Consider the following 21,288-nt stretch of genomic DNA (forward strand, 5'->3'; position numbering starts at 1 on the left):
AAGTGAAAGGCAGGGGTGGGTAGCTGACGAAAGGTCTAGCTAGCATCCCTTCCCTTCATCCTCTTAGGCAGTTCCACCTGGTGGTCCAGACCAAATCTGGAAGTCTCATCCAGCCAGGTGTGAAGGGTTTTTTCCCCTCTTCCCCCCCTCCCCCCCAAGCCCTTCAGCACCAGGCTCAGGCTCGCAGCAGGGGGCTGAACACCCGCGGGCGGGGGGGGGGGGGGGGCCGAGGCGCCTCAGCTGGGAGAGAAACGGGGAAACGAGCGCGCGCGCGGGCGCGAGGGAATCAAGAGCATCTCTGAGACTTCGTTCCTGGGTTCTTAGCTCCGGTTGGATGGAGGTGAGACGCGAGAGGCGTCTGGGATGAGGGGCACGGCCAAGGTTGCGGCTCTGGCAAGCGCAGGAGCTTGGTCCAGGATAGGAACCGGAGGGGGCGGGGGAGGGAGAGAGGGGGAGGAGTCGAGTTTGGCTCGCGAGCGCCCAGCGGCCCCGTGGTGGAGGAGGAGGGGGATGGGGGCTGAGAGGGCGAGCAGGTGGATCTGCGCTGGCGCGCGGGGGAGCGGAAAGGCGGCGGGGGTTGGGGGACGGAGATGTGGAGTCGTGCGCGACCCGCTCCTCTCCGGGCTTTGAGGCACCCGGCGGGCTGCGCGAGGCGGGGACCCGCGGGGCGGTGACGAGGCTGAGGGGGCGGAGGCCGCCGCGGGGCGCGAGCCGCGCCGCAGGTGACCGAGAGGAGGAGGAGGAGGAAGAGGAGGGGGAGAGAACAGATCGCATCCTCGGCGCTGAGGGCGGGGACGGGGGGATAAAAATAAAATAATAATAAAACAACAGACGCGGTGCGGACCATAGGCCCGTGCCCCCTCCCCCAAGCCCTCCTTCCCGGCATGAGCATCTCCCTCCCCGCCTCGTAGCACTGAGGAGGAGCCCGGCGCGGCGGGCCAGAGATGCCCCTGCCGGAGGCGGCTTAGGGGGCACGGGCTCCGGACGAAGGAGCCCCAGGGCGGGCCTGGAGATGGCGGCCCGGAGCGCCCCGAACTGCCACCTGCGGCTGGAGTGGGTGTACGGCTACCGCGGCCATCAGTGCCGCAACAACCTCTACTACACCGCCGCAAAGGAGATCGTCTACTTCGTGGCCGGGGTCGGCGTCGTGTACAGCCCCCGCGAGCACCGGCAGAAGTTCTACCGGGGCCACAGCGACGACATCATCAGGTACAGCCCCGCCGCTTCTTCCCTCTCCCGGGCGCTACCTGCCTGCACCCCGCCCCCCCCCATTCACCCCGCCTGGAGCGGGAGTTGTCCTGGACACCTCCGGCAGCCTGGAGGAACCTCTACAGACCTCCAGGATAATGATTTTTAAATGCATGAAATACAAAGGAAACGAATTATGTTGAAACAAAGGTAATTCCTCCTTCCCTTTTCCCCCTCATCCAAGTTCATAGACTCTCGGGTTAAGAATCCCCAGTTCTGGAACTTGTGCTCTAGTCAGCTCTATTCCCAGGCTTTCCTTTGCCTCTTGGAAAATAACCTTCCCTAGAAACAACCCCACCACTTTGAGTGTTGTAAGCTCCCTTTTCCCTACTCCCTCTTTCCAGGCTCTCCTTTGAGTAGTAGGAAGCCTTTTGGTTCATTTTCTTTGATTGCCTATCAATCAAAATAATAAAGAAATAAAAGTCTTATTTGATGACATTTTATTACATTCCATGAAAACATCCAGCTCTTTCTAATGAGATACATCTTAAGGTAACAGGGTACCAGAAAACTCCATCGCTTAATGGCAAAAAAAAAAAAAAAAAAAAATGCTGGATGCTCTAGAACTGGGAATGTTATTGTGTCACTATAGTGGCAGAGTGGAGGTCACTAACCATTTGGACAGTTATTAACTAACTTCCAGGAAACATCATTAAGTCCATTTGACTTAGAAATTTGCAATGATTTCTTGAGTAGGCATTTTGAACGGTAGGATATTTTTATTAAAATAAAGAATTTCCTTAAATTTTCACTAATTTTTTTTGCTCTGTTATCATGAAATAAATCCTAAGATTTTTTAAAAAATTCTGTTAGCAACTCCTTTTGTATTTTTCTTCTTCCTTGCCTAATAAAGTACCTCTTTTTAGTGAATTATCTTGTTCTTTCTTCTTTTGGATAATAGCATATCTGAAATAATGATTTTGTGTGTGAACAGGTAAACTTCTGTGATAACTAAAGGTTTAACAGCAATGCAAACTATTACAGACCACTGACAGTGCAATTAAGTGCTTTACAAAGGGGATATGCAATATTTTTAAAAGCATGTTTGCTACTTTTGGACCATGGTGGAAGATTTGTGTTGTTAGGTTGGATCTAATTCTGCTTCTTTTTAATTCAGAAGAGGTAGGGAAAGGTATACTCATCTTATATTTCAGCAAGGGATCTGGTACTTTAAACACTGCTGCAGATATTAAAGTCTTTCAGTTGCCTTTCTATATATGTAGAAGAGAGAAGAAATTAACAGAAGAAGGAAAGAAAAGACTATGAGAATAACTTTCATTTGATAGGGGAGGAATTATCTTGGAAAACTTCTGTGGTCCCTTTTTTAGGTTGCAGTGTAATTGTCTACTTAGGAAGAAAAATGAAGAGTCATGACAGTTTTTCTGAAAATAGTATGATTATTATGGTAGTATTTAGTATTACAGATCTATGACAAGTGTCCAAGCTGTTATAAAACTCAAAATCAATATATTAATTTAAAGAATGTAATATATGGAAAATAGAGAAGTTTGCCCATAGTGCTTATGTATTTTTCTTTCAACCTTGATTCTCCTCTCCCCCTTGCTTAACTCTGATTCATGTAGCCTTATTTGAGGCATCACACCAGATGTTTAATCTGTTAGCCGAAATTCAGGTAGGTGGGATAAGTGGGGGATATGCAAGTCTTTTGGTAGTGAAGCCGTATCTATAGTGGCTTACCATAAACGGATGGTTTCAAGGCCTTATGGAGGTGAAACTTGTTGGAGAGAAACTTATTTGCCGTTTTTATGGAAGTGGTGATTATTGGATCGTCTGAATCTACTGGGACAATAATACATTTTGCTTTCCTTAAGGGGCAGGGGAGTGCAAATATTATACATCCATTACCAAATAATTTAAGGCATAAAGTAAGCTTTTCTTTTTGTCATGTGATAATTAAAATCTGATTTTATGCAATATACCTATCAAAATATATCCAAGCAAAATAGAAAGGAGGATGTGAAAATTTGAAGTGAAGTTGTAATCTTCTGGCATCCTGAAATGCATGGAATAATTTTCATTGAATATTTAGGTACTAAAAAAATACAGCCATACATAGAAATTAGCCATAAGGCTCTAGAAATTTTGTGCGTATTAGAGATGGCAGAGATCAATGAAAAGCAGAAAACAATTAGGACATATAAACAGGGCAAATATTCATAATTGCGTTTTGATTAAATTGTATTTATTTTTAAATTCATAAGCTACATAAAGTTGATATTTTGATAGTTCTGCATAAGAATCTTTATGTTTTTATAATTGTGAGGCACAGTAGAAAAAAACAATGTAGTGCCACAATTTGACCAAAAGCAAACATTACCCCTTTATCTGTATGGTAGTAATTGATTTTAGTTTTTCTTTATATTTAGACATAGTTGTGTATAGAAATCTTAGAGGTTATCTAGTCCAACTTCATTTTATAGAGGAAGAAATGGAGGTGTGGAGAAGTTAAGTGATTTGCCCAAGGTCACTTAGGTTGAAGTTGTCAAAACTGTGCTTCCAGGTCCTCTGGTTCTAAATCGAACACTTCTTTCACTAGATCATGATACTTTTCATTTGTATGAAACTTACATTGTTTTTTGTTTTTTGCTTTTGTTTTTTTGTCAAGTTGGTCTTTAGTCCAAAGTGATTTCAAGACATAGTATAATGGAGAGAATCTGGTTTGGAGTCAGAGGACCAGTGTTCAAATCCTGTCTCTAATGCTTACTCCCTATGTAATCTTGGGTAAATCATTTTACCTCTCTAGGTCTCAGTTTCTTCATATGTAAAATGAGAAGATTGGGATAAGATGACCTTTGAAGTTCTTTCTAGGCTCTTACATCCATGATCCTAAGATCTGATTCCCCCCTATCACTTTCTTTTTATTTGAAGATCTTACTGTTACAGAGAACGTGAAGGCTGACACATGATCGTTAGTTATTTGTATATTGAATTTGTTTCCCTCTATTTAATAGCTGGTGGAGCTACATTGCTTAAAGTTATGTTTCAGTGTGTTCTTAAGCTTGTCTTCTAAGTCCTATTTATGGTTTCCCCCACCTCCCACTTGGCCCAGATCCTCCAGTCTCATGTAACCTAGGAAAGCGATGTACCAAGGATAGCATACTAGCTATCCTCCATCTTTACCAGCGACCTCCCCCCTTTCTTTCTTTTCCTTAAATGTTGTTGCGTTAGTCTCATAATAAAATGGCTAATAAAGTTAAATATAATAGTCTGTTATAGAGCCAAGACACTGTCATATCCTACTCATTAAAAAAAAAATCATACCATTATCTAGTTGAGAGCTTGAAGGTTTGTTGATACCAAATCTTCCTGCTAACTCCTGAAGAACACACTGGCTTTTAAAAAATTTAGTTTTTTTTTTTATTTGCATCCATCAGGATATTATTCACACACTTTGCTTTTTAAGAAACATTTTTCACCATTGAACACCATTGGTCACGTGAAATTTATTGTGATACATGATGTTAAATGACTTCACGAAATGAACCATGAGCTACTGATATTTCAATTAAAAAATCCACTTTATATGGCATCTGGCATCTTTATTGTAAATTGAGAGATTAATACCTGTGCAACCTACCTATGAGAAGCCACATTGAAAAATGTAATATTGAAGGTGCCTAGCACAACGGGTAGCCACCAATGGAAGAGTAACTTAAGAATATATGTTATGGTGGATTGGAAGCTTGTGTTTTTGGATTGATTATAATATTTTAATAAAGCGCAGGTATTTTGTCATCAGTTTTTCAGAAATATTATTTCATTTGAATTGTATAAGGTAAGGTAGCCACATTTATATGTTAAAGTAAAATAATTTTTAGACACAATTATAGTCAATTAAAAAACATTTGTTTAATGTCCTACAGTCTTGTCATGTCTGATCTCTCATCAGTTTACCTAAGCCTTGAATATTTTACAATTTAAAAAATTTCTACTTATTCAGCATGATGTAGTGGAAGAATACTATTCAAGTCACATTCTTGCCATTTTATTACTTATATGACCTTGGATTAGTAATTTCTCTGGACCTCAGTGACCTCATCTATAAAATGAAACAACTGAATTAAATGACCTCCAGTGGACCTTCCAGCCCTAAGTCCTACAATATTTAATTTCAAGATTTAACAAATTGTATTTGGCTCTTTCTGTTAAACTAATATACTGTGTAAAAAAGAAATAGAAGACACAGGTCCTGCCCTTGAGGATTTTTGCAAATCAGTAGACTGTTTTAGGATATATAATATTTTGAGACTCGGCTCAGCTTTGTCTTTTTTGGTAATGGTAGAAGTATATCTCTTTTCACAATAGCTGTGTTCCTTAAAGGTTTCTTGTAAATTGAACGATTATAAATCTAATAATAATTTAAATGTAGTAGGCAGATTAATGGAGGAAGAACACTGGATTTGGAATTAGAAGGTCTGGGTTTAAATTCTGGTTCTATTACTTAGAACTTTTCTCAGGTCATTTCCCTGTTTTAAGATTCAGTTGTTTGATCTGTGATGGGGAAGAATTATATTAGAAGACCCTTCACTTCCTGTGCAGCTCCAAAGTCTATCATCTTGTGTTCTTCAGATTGAGGACAACAGCTTTTCAGGATTTGAAATGAGCCCCTTTAGATCGAGTTTGTTCTGCCTTGAAGTTCCAAATGCACACTTGGCTATTGGTCATCATTATGCACCTTTTTTCAGTCTTAAAATATGCATATCTACAATTTCTGTCAGGTATGTTTAATTTGGGAAATGGTCAGATTTTATATCCCAGTTCCAGTACCATACTGGAATTCTTTGAAAGGGATATGTACACCCAGAAACAGTATCACAGCAATCTCACATTACATAGATTTAATAAACTGCCCCTCATTAATTAGGAGTCAAGTTTACTTAAGCTTAATAGAGTGTTTAATGGTAATCCAGTAACTTTGTAAGATTCATGTGATATATATTCAGTAACAACAGATTGCTTTGTGGCATATCAGGGTGAAAACTAGTGGAGTGCTAACAGGTTTTGAAATGAATAGCCGCATTTCTTGTTGAATATGAGTAAGATGAGGAAAATGGAGCAAATTGACATTAATGTCACTTATTGATGTTATTTTAAATGCATCAATATGAGTTTAGTCTTTTTTAACTTTTCATTGCAATAATACATTTCCACATTCTTGATTGCATGCTTGAATAATACAGAAGACTCTTAAAACAATTTTTTTCAAGTAGTCTGATTTGTGTGCAGAAACTAAGTAACACAGTAAGAAAAAATCATACTGAGGGACTAATATGAACTCACTATCAGTAATTACAGTATTTTTCTCCAACCTTTGATTTCATTTTCTGGATTTTAAAAAATAATATTAAATTTGATTCATTTTAGCATTCAGCTTCAGAAGTAGAAAAATGACGTTTTCTCAGATTTATTAAACTTATTTGGTATATGGTTGACTTGATCTTCCTTGATGAGAATGAAATGTAGCATGATCTCATTCAGTTACTGTTAGCCATAAACTTGTATCTTTAGATTCAGTTACCTGCATTACAATTTTTCCCCCTTAAACTAAAACTGCTTAACAAGTAGACTGGTCATTGTTATTTTTTTGTTCCCTTTTTGGAAGTATTAACAAGTGGGTAAATATTTATCTTTTCTAAAACAGGAGAATATAAGTAATTTATAAACTTCATAAACAGCTTTTTAATAATTGAGAGCTGAATGTGCTAATTTTTAAGAATAGGTAACTATAAAAATCAGTTTTCAGTATTACATGATCCATAAAATGGCAGAATAATTGTTTTCTGCAAACTCTTGCGATCCCAAAACATCAAAGAAATTATGCAAAAGATCTAGAGTTATTAAAACCAAATCCAGAAAACAAATAACACACTAGGTAAAAATTATGTGGAATAACCTTGACAAGTGAGGTACTTTAAGCCTCTAATCTGTGGGTCAGACATAATTAGCACATGTACCTTCAAAGACTTGTGTTTCAGTGTTCAGCTGTGGATATCCCTCCCTAGTCCTTCCACAATAGTGATTCAGCCTGAATACCCCTTTACTGAACAAGAATCAGAAGACACTGATTTTACCCAGCCACATGGAGTTAGAAGAAAGTAGTGGGAGAGGGGAAGAATTGGAAATGGACAGTGTAGGGAACAGCACAGAATTCACTATGGGGGAAGAATTTCCAAGTCTTTTTCTTTTCTTCCTTCCCTTTTTTTTTAAAAAAAATTCTCATAATCTTTGTTACATTACGGCTTTCTGGGACGTAAGGATACAGGGGGAAATTTGGGAAATGTAAAACACAATCAATAAAATTTATTTTAAAAACAAGTTTCCATGCCTGAAGGAAGCTGGGTATTGAAAATCTATTTGGTACCAACGTTTTTTCTCCTTCAGTTTCCCTCACCAACTTGAGGTTGAAGATTTATAGCCTTTTGGGATTGAGGAGGGAGGAAAGGAAGAATGAGGAAGGAAACCAAAGACAAATAACTTAGAATATAAGAAAAATGCTGAAGGACCAAAATGCCAAGGGAAAAAATCCAGATAAAAATCTAGTTCATTAGCAGGCAAACCAGCAGAGTCATATAAAAACAAAAAAAAATGAGTAAAAATGCAAAGAGGCCAATGAAGATAAATTACAAAATTCCTTGGTGGAAAAAAGAATCCAGTAGATTGCCTAGAGATAATGGAATGATAACAAGATATTCTAGAATGGTTTAAAATAGAAATAAAACTTGTAAAAGAAGATTTCATGAGCAGCATGACATAATGCATATGGAACTGGACTTGGAGTCAGGAGACCCTGGGTTTAATTTCTGTTTCAGACAGTAGCTTTCTGAAATTATGAGTAAATTATTTCATTCATCATCTTCAACCCCTCATCAATCCAGAACTTTAGACTATGACCCTGGAAACACCTTGGGCTATGATAGGTGAGCTTCTGCCTTATTTACCCAGAACAAGGCTTTTACATCACTTTCTGGCCATCACTTCCTAATCATAATGGTGTGCAAATATTCATCCCCTCCTTCATTTTTCCAGCTCTCCATTATGTATTGTTTTCTGGTTTTTTGAGAGCAAGAACTGTTTTTCTTTTTGTGTTACCTCCACTTCATATGGTGCTTAGCACTTAGTAAGCACTTAATAAAAGCTTTCCCATTCATCGTCATTATCATTTGACCTCCATATGCCTCAGTTTCCTCACTTACAAAATGGAGAGGCTTAGACTTGTTGGCCTCTAAGGTCCATTCAAGTTCTAAGTCTGTGATTGTATCAGCTATGTTAGGCATAACGTTAGATTAGAAATCAGATTTCAACAGAGCTTAGAGACAGATTAGAAAAAAAAGGGGGGAAATATTATGGAGAATTTCTCCAAATAGGTAGAAACTCTCAGAGAGAAGACAGGTTTGCAATACAAAAAGTACAGTCATAGAAGAAAATTCATCAAAAGGAAGCAAAGGACAATATCTTTTAAAGAACATGTGAATTCTTTATAAACCAAGGGAACTGATCTGAAAATGGGGTGTGCAGAGATAACTTAAAGATTATAGATGTCCCAGAAGACCATGCTAAGTTAAAAAAATGCATGTCATAAAAGAAAACTATCTGAAGTTTTGAAACGGAAGTACTACTGAATTAATTCATATATTAAAACCCCATGCTTAAAACTCCAAGGCATGTAATGGTTAACTCACAATTTTAATTTTGGACAACACAACAAAATTTCTAAGTAGCCAGGTGAAAATGTCAAGTGTGAAGGAATGCTTTGTTAACCCATGGTTATGCCAAAGCCACAAGAAGTCAAAGAAGAGAATGTGAAATACGATATTCCAAAAAGTAAAGAAGCTCAAGCTTTAGCTCATCATCATCATCAGTCATCAGTCATCATCATAGCTAACATTTATATAGCTCTTATTGTATGCCAAGAGCTATGCTAAGTGCTTTACAATTATTACCACATTTTATCCTTACAGCAACCCTGGGAAGGTAGGTAGTATTACTATCCCCATTTTACAGACGAGGAAACTGAGGCAAATGGGTTAAGTGACTTGCCCAGTGTCACGCAGCTCCTATGTGTCTGAGGCTAGATTTGAACTGAGGTCTTTCTGACCCAGGGTGCAGCTCTGTATCCACTATACCACCTACTGCCATTACTATAACCTACCCTGTTAAGCTGAGTCTAATCATCAGTGAGAAATTGAAATTTCAGTAAAAGAGTGGGGAGTGGAGAAGGCAGGGTGAGAGAGGAAGAGAAACCTGCCTACTCTTCTATCATAGGTGATCTTGGCATGTTCCATGCAATTCCATTATATTAGAAAAAATACAAACAGGTGTGCGCATTCTGTTTGCACATAGGACAAACCAAAAGCACAAAAGTTAAATACCCTTATTAAGAAAAGACTATGTAACAAAATAAATTCACATGTGTTTATAAGCTTTTGTTTATAAGCTTTTGTTTAAACAAGAAAATAAATTGAAATAAAACATAAAAGAACAAAGAAGTTCTTATTAAACAGGAAAAGAAAGATCTGAGGGATTAACTAAAACATTTAAAGAAAATATAGATAAATATGGAGAAGAGCAGGAGGAGAAACAATTTAAATGCTGTGGACTAAATCCTGTAATCTGCTATAAGTGAATCATTTTTGGGAAAAATTGTACAGTGGGAAATTGCCTGCATGGGGAGATAGAAAGTGAGAGAGCTGGGACCTAGAGATGTACCCCCTTTCTAGTCCATAGAAATTTAGAAAAGAGATTTAATTTTTATAGTCTTTCAGTTAGATGATGGGCTTTGGGAGATTAGGATTAAATCAGTGGGTGGAGGGAATGTCTCATTTCACAAGAAAGTACAGTGTGCACTAATGAATGTTCCCTTGGGGGGGGGGTGTGTATGTATGTAGGTATATTCACACATTTAATTATATATACATCCACATATATACATATGCCACATGTATATATATGCATACTCTTTTATATACACATACATGCATACTTTATGTAGATGTGTATAGATGTATATATGTACATATATACATATATGTCTATAGAGATATACCTTATAACAGGTTTTGTGTCAGGGGATTGTATGCTAGGAGATAACATTCTTTGAGAAATTGATGTACCTCCCAGGACTGTATTCCACCCTAGGAAAGTGGAAGTATGTATATCTAAAGATTTGTTAGCCCACAGTGGTGGGAGTGGAATAGGGGTGGGACAAAGAAGAAGAAATAGGCTAACTTTGAGATAAGAATGATGGATGATGAGGTCAGGGGAATAGGACCATCCCTTATGACTTGGAACACACCACATGATTCCCACCACGTGACACTGCTTCCATTTGAGGCTATTTTCTTCTGGATTTGGTATTTCTAAGAGTGAGAGACAGTAGAAAAGGGATGGGGGGAAGATAAGAGCTACTAATTCAATAAAATAGAAAAGATGATAGAGGGAGTTCAGAGTTGGTATTCCAAACACTTTAGCCTTGTGAGGAATACAGAAAAAACTAAGAAACAGGTAAGGAAACAAGCCAACCTATGAGCTAGAGAATAGAATTGAGAATAGATTAAAAGGGGAAGAAAGTAATAACAGTTAAAATTGCTTAGAAAAGAGTGCCGTAGAAGAATATTATTTAAACTAAGAATTTGAGGGAGGAGAGGAAAGATGGGGAACAGAAAAGCTCAAAAGTGGTGGGGTGTAGGAGGATAATAGAAAACTAAAAAGATAAATTAATAATTTAAGTGAATTCAAAAGTTAGGGCAAATGAATTAGGATAGGACATGTAAACTAAAGTGGGGTGGGAGGAGAGCCTGTGAGAAGCTGGAATATACCTTTTATTAAATTATATTTTTTGCAATCAGCAAAAATCTACCTTCTCTCTCTTACTAGGGTAAGAACCTTAGTCCCCCCAATTGAGAATGGAAAAAAAGTAAAGCCTTTGTTACAACCATGTATAGTCAAGCAAAATAAATTTCCGCGTTGTCCAGTTTAAAAATAATATCTTTTTTGCAAACTGAGACACTCACCTGTCCATCAGGAGATAGGTAGAATGTATTAATCCTCTGCAATCATGTTTGGTCATTATGTCGATCAGAGTTCCTGATTTCTTTCTAAGTTGTTTGCCTTTACTATATTTGTTCTCTATTCACTGTGCGTTAGTTCATACAAGTCTTCCCAGGTGTCTCTGAAACCTTCCCCGTCATTACTTATAGCATAATAGTCTTCTATCACATTTATATACCATAACTTGTTCACCTTTCTCCAGTTGATGGGCATCCCCTCATATTCCAATTCTCTCTCACTTCAACAAAAGCTTTTCTTTAGGACTAATCCTCTCCTTAATTTACCCTCCTAATTCCTGCTTCTCTTCTTTCACTACAATTTCCCTATTAAGTGAAACATATTTCTGTACCCAGCTCTGTGTTTTCTTTCCTCCTTTGACAAATTCAGATGAGGGTGAGGTTTAAGTGTCAACCGCTCCCCCGCCTCTTCCTTGTTTATATAGACATCTACTTGTAAATCCTAATTATGTAAGAGAATTTTCCCCTAACCTTCCTTTCCCTCACTCTCTTCTCCACCCCCAACATTCCTCTTTCCCTCTTTCCAGTCTTCTCTTAAGATCAACATATAATAGAACTACTCTGAGGCCTTTTGTCTAATTAGACTCCCTCTATGACTCTTGATGATAGGGTTCAGAGGGGACACATTTGTCATCTTATATTAGAGCTGTTTATTCTTGGTTAGTCCTTTATGATTGTTCATTTTTATGTTTTTTTTTCCTCTTGACTCCTGTGTTTGAACTTCAGAGTTTTTCCACAGTTCTGGTCTTTTCATTAGGAATGCTTGGAAGTCCTTTTTTCCCCATTATAATTCAGTTTTCCCTCTGTAGCATTATACTCATTTTTGCTGGGTAAATTATTCTTGGCTGTAAGCCTATATCTTTTGCTTTCTGAAATATCATGATATAAGTTCTCCACTCCTTTAAAGTGATAGCTGCTAAATCGTGTGTTATCCTGACTGTGGGTGACTACTGTATTAAGTCCAAGTTGTGTTATTATTTTAAGTGAAGCTACTTAAAATGGAACACGGAGGTATCTTTCAAAATTATAGGTAGGTATGGAAATCTTAAACAAATAAAGACTGGAGAATGTCATAGAGTAGATAACCATTGGATTGGATAAATTAATATATTTAGCTGTTGGAGCTGTGACTCAGTCTAACCATTCTGAGAAGCAAATTGGAATTATAAAAAAATGATAAGAAAGTCCATACCCATTGACTCAGAGATCCCATTGCCAGGTTTGTAGCCCAGGAGCAAAGACAGAAACAGAGGTTCCATACTAAAAGTATTCATAGTAGCATGGGAAATGATTAAACACATTTTCGTGCTTGAATGTAATGAAATATGATGAACATGAAAAAATTCAGATTCGTGAGGATTATATGACCTGACAGAATGAAGTCCTCAGAGTCAGGTAAACAATGTACAATTGATTAGAACAATGTAAATGGAAAAGGCAATAAAACAAGTTTGGACAAATTTGGTCCCTGAAAACAGTTGATGAAATGTATTTCCTTTCCTTTATTTCAGAGGTAGGGGACCATGGGTGGGGAATATTTCATATACTGTCAGGTGTCAGTCAATAAACAGGCAGTCAGTGAACATTTATTAAAGCCTGATGTACTAGATACTATGCTAAGGACTGGGGATACAAAAAAAAGGCAAAAGACAGTCTCTGCTCTCAAGGAGCTCACGATCTATTGGGGGAGGTAACAAGTGAACTAATGTATATAAACAAGCTATATGCAGGATAAATAGGAAGTAATTAAGAGAAGGTAGGCATTAAAATTAATGGGGGTTCCTATAGAAAGCTAGAAGATGGGATTTTAGTTGGGGCTTAAAGCCAGGGAAGTCAGTAGATGGAGGTGAAGAGTGAGAGCATTCCAGGCATGGGGAACAGCCAGGGAAAATTCCCAGAGCTCAGAGATGGAGCATCTTGTTTGTGGAACAGCCAGGAAGCCAGTGTCACTGGGTCCAAGAATACATATAAAGGAGTAAGGTATAGGAAATGAAGGAGAGGGCTAGGTTATAAAGCACTTTAAATGCCACATGGCATTTTGTACTTGATCCTAGAGGCAGTAGGAAGCCACTGAAGTTTATTGTGTGTGTGTGCGTGCGCGCGGGCGCACGTGTGCATATGTGACATGATCAGACCTGTGCTCTAGGAAAATCACTTCAGAGGACGAATCGAAGATGGATTGGAGTGAGGAAACATGTCTTGGGGTAGGCAGATGCACCAGGAAGCTGTTGCAATAGTCTAGGTAGGAGGTGATGAGGACCTGCACTAGAGTCGCGTGAGTGTCAGAGGATAGTATTTTTCTTTTCTTTTTTTAATCATGGTTATAAGGGAGTGTTTGCCCTTCTTTCAAGGTGTGGGTCAGGTAAAACCTATTTGAAGCCTTTTCTTATTTCTAGTTGGTTAGTGCCTTCCCTCACAAACTAATTTGTCTTTTAAGTCCTATTTGTGTTTAATCTTTATATAATTATATATGTACTTGTCTTCCCTTTTAGAATGTAAGCTCCTTATGAATAAGGATTATTTCATTACTGTGTTCTGTGCCCAGCTCCCAGCACTGCATGTGGCACTTAATAAATACTTATTGCTTGCATTATTGGTTGATTCTTCTTTGAAGTTCCTTATTTGTTATAGCTTGCTCACTCTCACATGTGCCTCTCCATTGCCTCCTCTGATACTCATTTTTAATTACTTAGACTAGGCTTTAGAGAGAGGCTTTACTTAAGGCAGTATGACTTAATAGTCATACTACAATAGGAGTAGAATATTAGTATTAACAAGCTGGACTTTTATTTCTGGGAGAAGTTCAGTGTCATTAAAGGAGCTTTATAATTTCCCAAAGGTAACCCAGCCTACTCTTCTCCACTTTTTCAGTTCTGAAGCCAACTCATTGTCCAGATGAACTTTCTGATCCAGTTATATACATACAGATGAACAAGTGCTGTAAATTTTTTTGTTCTAACTACTTGTTATAATGTAGGATGTACATACACTTCATCCATTTGGTTTTTTCCTGTGTGGATGATTAGAGCAAACGCCTTTTAAGTAGTTTTATATCTCTTCCAGATGGTTCTTCAGTGTTCTGGGGCTTGATGCAACCAGCATGATGTCATCCACAAACAGGAGCATCTAAAAGGCCTTATCATCCATAAATTCTTATTCAGATTTGGTTCTGATCTGTGTCTTCTCCGTGACTGTGGTGAACAACTTTGGTGAGCATACCTCTCCCTGTTTTGTGCTTTCCTTGATATTTATGGTCAGAGGGTTGTTAGAATCTTGAATAATTTTTGCTACATTTGTGGGAGCAGTCTTGTTAGAGAGAGCTTTAAGATGTTTTGCTCTACCAAGTCAATTAAAAAAAATAACAAATAGGGTTGAACTAGATGGTTTTCAAGGTTCTTTTCAGTTTTAGATCTGTAATACTATGATTCTTATTAGTATAATGAAATCATATATTCTTTACATCTTTTTGTCATTTGTGTGTTAGTAAATATGTGGTCTACTGTGGAATATCACTTGTAAAAGCCTTCTTGTTTCCTATTAATACTTTGATTGAGGATACTCTTGTCTATTAAGTGATTCCCATCTGTATACAGTTTTAATGAGAAAGTAGGAATAGAGTTTGGTAATTATTGATGTTTTCTTGGTCACCTTTTTCAGTATTAATAACCTTTGAGATGTTCACATTTGATTTCTTCCCTTATGATGCCTTGTGAATTTACATCAGGTAAATGCTCATAATTATGCCACCTACAACCACAGGTCTTTTTTATGTACACTCGATCTAATCCCGCTGTTTTTATTTTCTTTAGAGCCACTTCTACTTCCTCTATAAAGCATATCCAGGACTCTGATGTCAGGCTCCAAGTGTGGTGGCTCTACTGTCCATGATGCCCCTCCAAATTAAACCATCTTATACTTTAATATTCAGTTACTTCAGCGTAAAGGTGGGCATAGGGTAAGATAGCAGAAAATATATAGAAAATCATGGTTTCAGAGTAAGAAAGAAAGGTCAAAATCTTGTAGACTAATACTGAACCTCCACATCTTTATGTCATGTTCTTTGAGAAATATTGGATACTTTCTCAAGTAAGAGTTTTGTATACTATAGTTTAGAATATGAGTATAATATTGAGAGACACTAGATGTGACAAGTAGAAAATATCACCCAAAAAAATGAAATTGATTATATTTTAGCAGGCAGTAAATGACTTATTATTGAGTTAGGGGTTATTCCTGAATCAGCTATGTATGTACCGCTGACTTATTGGAGAATCTCAATCAGTACGACATCAGAAAAAGGATAAAAATTGGAAGAGATCATGACCAGTTGTATTGAAAGTGAAAAAAATAGGAAATGGATAAAAGAAAAGAAATTAACCCAGACTAACACTATTTGCTAAGGAAATTTAACTGATGTAAATCAATTGCTATTAATGAGGGGACTGAATGAGCCTAGAAACCACCTTAGCACAGAATTTTATCTCCTTGCTAGCCAGGGACATCATAGGTTTGCAAATCTATTCTTGCAAAATCTAAAGGAGGAAGATGCTGGAAAATTATGAACAGTATTATATCAAAATAGTATGGACCAATAGAGGTTAAAAATAAGTTTACAGAAAGCTTGGCTAAAAGCTCAATGAAACAGATTATACCAAGACTATCTAAGTATTAAACTGGAAGGACAATCGATTTAAAATATAAAAGATCATTAACGTTTTCTAATAGACTGTTTTCTTCATTGATGACAGGGAAGCGAACACATGTCACTCTAGCGTATCAGTTCCACAGCCCTAAAGAAAATGGAGTTGACGGGAGCAGTTGGACAAAACCTAGCATAGAGTGAGAATGGTTTCTATTGGAGATGACAAAATTTTGAGGACATTGAGAGATGGATTCTCAAGGTGTCTGAAAGAGGGGAGGATACCATGGGCTTAGGAAAAATTTTCTAACTTTATTATTACCAGAAAAAGTGACTGAGAAAATATCAGTATCTGTAGGCCTATATGCTTATATTCTTAGCTCTATAAAACTTTCATGAGCATATCCTTTTTCTCTGTTATATATATGTATATATGATATAACTCATATGTATGTGTGTATGTATATATATATATATGTATAATATATATATATATATATAAAATATATGCTCAGTCAATTAGGCATTTGTTTTAAGTGCTTACCAGGTGTCAGGTACTGTGCTACATGCTGGGGATACAGTGACAAAAATGAAACAGTCCCTGCCGTGAAGAAGTTTGTATTCTACCAGGGGTGACAAAACACACTTACACATAAGTGTGTGTGTGTGTGTAGATCTATGTGTGTGTGTGTGTATGTACATGTATGTGTGTGTACATATATATATGTTGAGAGCATGCTTTATGAAATATGAGAAAGGAACAGGCAGGCTGTGTGTATTATATGTTAAATGTATATGTATTATATGTTAAATGTGTAGGTATGTGTATATATATGTATACATACATACATATACACACCCCTACACATTTATTTTGAGGGAATGCTTTATGAAAGTATGAGAAAGGAACAGCAGGCTCTCACAAGTGATACTCTGCAGCATTTTTATAGTCATCCAAGTGACTGAATAAAGATTCTCACTGTGCTTATTAACTGTAAAAACAAAATTTGATTTGATAGAGCAAAATGCCATCTTAAAGCCACTCCTTCAACAAGGTGTGTCCTATGCATATGTCAAAGTTATCTAAGATTTCTTGAAAAAAACAACAGAACTTTATTCAACTCTCTGGCTATCAATATTAAGTATGGCATAAGAGAGGGAGATGTATGCTCACCAAGGGTGTTTGCCAGTATTGTGGGGGATGCCCAGCACAGATTTCAAATGAAAGTAGGATTCTCTGTAGGTGGTAAACTCCTTGAGATGATCCTGTTTGTAGATGACATTGTGCTGATAACATTTGATCTTGCTACTTGACTCACCACTTTCATATACTTCTCTACAAGCATCTTTTATTGCTTATGCACAAGAGAGGGTAGTTGAGGAAGAAAGAGCAATGGATTTGGTAATAGAGAATCCCAGTTCAAATCCTAACTCAGCCACCTACTACTAGGGTGACTTTGGGCAAGTCATTTAATATCCCTGGACTGCAATTTTCCCATATATAAAAAAGGGAGTTGAACTAGATGGCCTGTGTGTTCCCTTTCAGCACCAAATTTATTGTGCACTGTTGCAGTTTCCTCTTCCCACTGTTCTCTGTTGTCCTCTGGGTGATCCTTACAACTTTGGTTTTTCAGAGACTGTGTTTAATGACTTACAAGCTTAAAAATCATTGAAACAAGGAACCCTAAAAAGTACTTATTACACATTTGCTATGTGCAAAGCACTGTGCTAAACTCTGGAGATAGAAAAACAAAGATAGTCTTTGCCTTAAGGAACTTGCATTCTAACTGGAGAAGAATCACATAATGGGGAGTGGTGGCCAGGGATGGTACTTTGGTCCTAAAAGTTACAGAGTTGGTTGAGTGGGTCTTTGGGGAGTAGAATGGCAGGTACAATGGCAGAATTGATTTGATCATGATGTTTATGGTTCCAGAATGGAGAATAGGGGACCTGTCTACTTGTGAACAACTAAGCAGCAGAGGAGGAGGCTGGAGAGTAGGGAAGAAAGGAAAACATGAAGTGTGGTTGCTAAGGCTTTGTTGAAATAGTGGCATGAAAGAGATAGTCATTAGGTAGGACAGCAGTGTCTCAGGGCAGCAGTATGTTTAGAAAGATTAATGGTGTTTTTAAAAAAAGAAATGTCTTTCAGGGAGAAGGTTGAAGCCCATAAAAAGCACTGTACAATTCAGTCTGTTGTCTTTCTCCTATTAATTCTAAGCCTTGTTCATTTTCTGGTTATAATAGATACCCAGTACGTACAACTGAACCAGCTTTGTGGGTTGTTCATCCAACTACATATCATAGCCTAAACAATAGGTTTTCTTCATCTTTTTAGATCTTCATCCTTTGTGCATGGTTAGGCCATACTTTGAATGATTATTCCTGTCATTTGGAAGGCTTAGCAATATTGCAGACAGCACAGTGTCATGCACAGAAATCAGTAGCTGGAGGACTCCACTATCTTTGACTTTGACTCTCCTCTGGACCAAGTATAAACAGAGGAGGTCTGTGCTGGAGGGGACTCTGTATTTTGGGCATTGAGGGATTAGTTTTCAGCATGTCTGAACGAGAGGAGGATACCATGATAAAGAAAATGTTTTGGACCTTATTACCCTTAAAAGGACACCAAGAAAACGTAAATAGTTATCAACCCATATACCTAGTTGTCCAAATATAGAAAATTTTTGTGTGAGCTTGCACATCAAGTACATCCTTGATGAAGTTATGAGAAGAGATCAGGCAGGCTTTTGCTAATAATACAATTTTAAGAACACATTTTTAGAGTCACACAGTTGACTAACAGATTTAGTAAATACAATATCCCATTGTGCTTACTGCTTTAAAAAAATCTTACTCCTTTGAGCAAAACATGATCTTAATGTCTTCCTTCAACAAGGTGGCACTTATGAATATGTCAAAATTATGTAAGGTTCCTTGAAAAATAGAATGATGAAAATGATTCATTCAGTCTTCCAGTTATTAGATTCAAGTGAGGTATAGAACACAGAAATGTGTGCCCATCAAAGGTGTCTGTCACAGCAGAGATTCATGATAGATCCTTATATAGTATTGTTGTTTAGTTGTTCAACTCTTCGTGACCCTGTTTAGGATTTTCAGGACAAAGATACTGAAGTGATTTGCTATTTCCTTCTCCATCTCATTTTACAGATGAGGGAAATAAGGCAAAAACTTGGAAGTTTGGGCAAGTGACTTGCCCTTGGTCACACAGCTAGTAACGTCTAAGGTCAGATTTGAACTCAGGAAGATGAATCTTCTTGATTCCAGGTACACTCTACTGCACCACCTAGCCTCCCCTTGTACCAGTTGGTACAACTTAACAACTTAACTAAATTAAATTGAATTTGTTGGTAGGTGGTACTTGAGTTAATTGCTTTATCTCTCACCTTATTTTCTTAGCCTCCTAAAATGGGTATAATGACATCTGCTCTATTCACCTTATAGGGTTGTTCTGAAGAAAGTACTTTGTAAACTACAGTAGTCTGCATAGATGAGAGCTTCTCTTGTTATTCAGAACTCTTTTGAGATGCTGGAATTTGATGCTGTAAGAGAAAATGGAGTGAGGAAGAAGAGAAAATACTTATAAATCAATTAGGAAGGAGAGCTGCTTTGCTAATTCCTTCTAACATCTGAATTAGGCCTTCTCCAGAGTTTGCATTTTAAGAGCATCAATAATAACTTCATGGGTTACCTGTCCAGTATATCTTTACCTTGGATGGTCATCACAAACAAATGAGTGGGTTCAGAATTGAATAGAAAGGAAGGAAATAAGCATTTATTAGGCATCTGCTGTGTGTCAGGCACTGTTCTAAACACTTTACAAATATTATGTCATTTGATCTTCACAATAATCTGAGAGGTAGTTGCTATTATCCCCATTTTACAATTGAGAAAACTGAGGCAGACAGAGGTTAAGTGACTTGTCCAGGGTCATGCAAATAGTGTCTGAGAATTTGAACTAGGGTCTTCCTAACTCCTAGGGGTAACTAGGTATCACAGTGGATAGAGTACTAGGCCTGGAGTTAGGGAGACTTGAGTGAAAATCCAACCTCAGAAACTAGTAGTGTGACCCCGGGCAAGTTACTTAACCTCTATTTGTCTTCACCCACTGGAGAAGGAAATAGCAAACCACTCCCATAACTTTGCCAAGAAAACCCCAAATGGGGTCACAGAGAGCTGAATGACACCTTCCTGATTCCAAGCCCAGTTCCTTGTACCATCTAGCCGCCACTTAGGAAGGGGAGAATGTCAGGATTGGAAAAATCACATAATTCTTTAATGACCACACAATTCCTCGCTGGGAGGAGGGGAGGGCCATTTTTTAGTATCATTATTTCGCTGGCATTGTTGTACGAATGCAAGTTGAGGGACACTATAATCTATAAATTATTGAAAATAATTATTACTTGCAGGGAAATGGAGACATGTGGAGGGTGTGAGGAGTTTGCAACAAATTATATAAAAAGAATTACTGAAGGAGAATTGGAGTAAAAGATGTTTTGAAAGAAATATATGAATTGAAAAGAAGATTGGCAGGACATGTGAGAATGAAGAATAACTGATGGACAGCCCTTATGTTCCACTATTATTCTCAAGATGTCAAGAGAAAATGAATAAGGTCTTTAGCACATTGGGTGGTCTCCTTATATTGAACTTATTATGGAACGATATAGAGAAGAGTTGCATGGGATGGACAGGAATGAATGATTTGTGATCTGTAGGAGGAAATATGCCCACCGATGATAATCGGAATGCCAGATGAGTATTTGAGATCGTCATTTCACTGAATTTATTACTAAAAGAATGCTTTAATACTTCCAAGGATTTATAATTTTATTGAGATGGGTATTCCACTAGTACAGCTTGCAATCCTATGACCTGGTAGAGAGAATGATTATTTCAAAAATTTATCACTCTGCAACCAACCTGGATGAGCCATTTCAAAATTAGCAAAATCAGTTATTAGATAACAGACATGTATAGTCTATTACCAAGCTCATACTTGAAAACTTTCTAGTTTAATGGGATGTGCTAGAGTTTGCTCTTGTTGGCGTAACTTTAAAGAGCATCTGCTTACTTCCATCCCACAATTAGGTTTCAGAATAGGATTTTAGTGGAGAATTATTATGAATAGCCTGGTAAAATTCTTGATGTCTTGTGAATACTTAAGCAGAAGTATATTAAAATTGTGACTAATACATTTCTATAAAAGTTCTTTTAAATTAAAATAAAAATTTTATACAAACTAAATACTGTAAAATATCTACAGGCAATTATTTAAAAGTGTTCTTTTTTTTG

General features: G+C 37.6%; 1 protein-coding gene across 1 annotated transcript in view; it reads left to right on the top strand.

Annotated features, from left to right (window-relative positions):
* The first annotated feature begins 1,012 nt into the window (after positions 1 to 1,012).
* EML5 (EMAP like 5) overlaps positions 1,013 to 21,288 on the top strand; it is a 182,298-nt gene continuing 162,022 nt past the window's right edge. The window contains exon 1 of the mRNA XM_027844842.1: positions 1,013 to 1,209. Within this exon, the coding sequence (XP_027700643.1) occupies positions 1,013 to 1,209 (197 nt within the window). The remainder of the gene's footprint in view (positions 1,210 to 21,288) is intronic.

Source organism: Vombatus ursinus, unplaced genomic scaffold (genome assembly GCF_900497805.2).
Source record: "Vombatus ursinus unplaced genomic scaffold, bare-nosed wombat genome assembly UNPS02014945.1, whole genome shotgun sequence".
Taxonomy (NCBI): Eukaryota; Metazoa; Chordata; class Mammalia; order Diprotodontia; family Vombatidae; genus Vombatus; species Vombatus ursinus.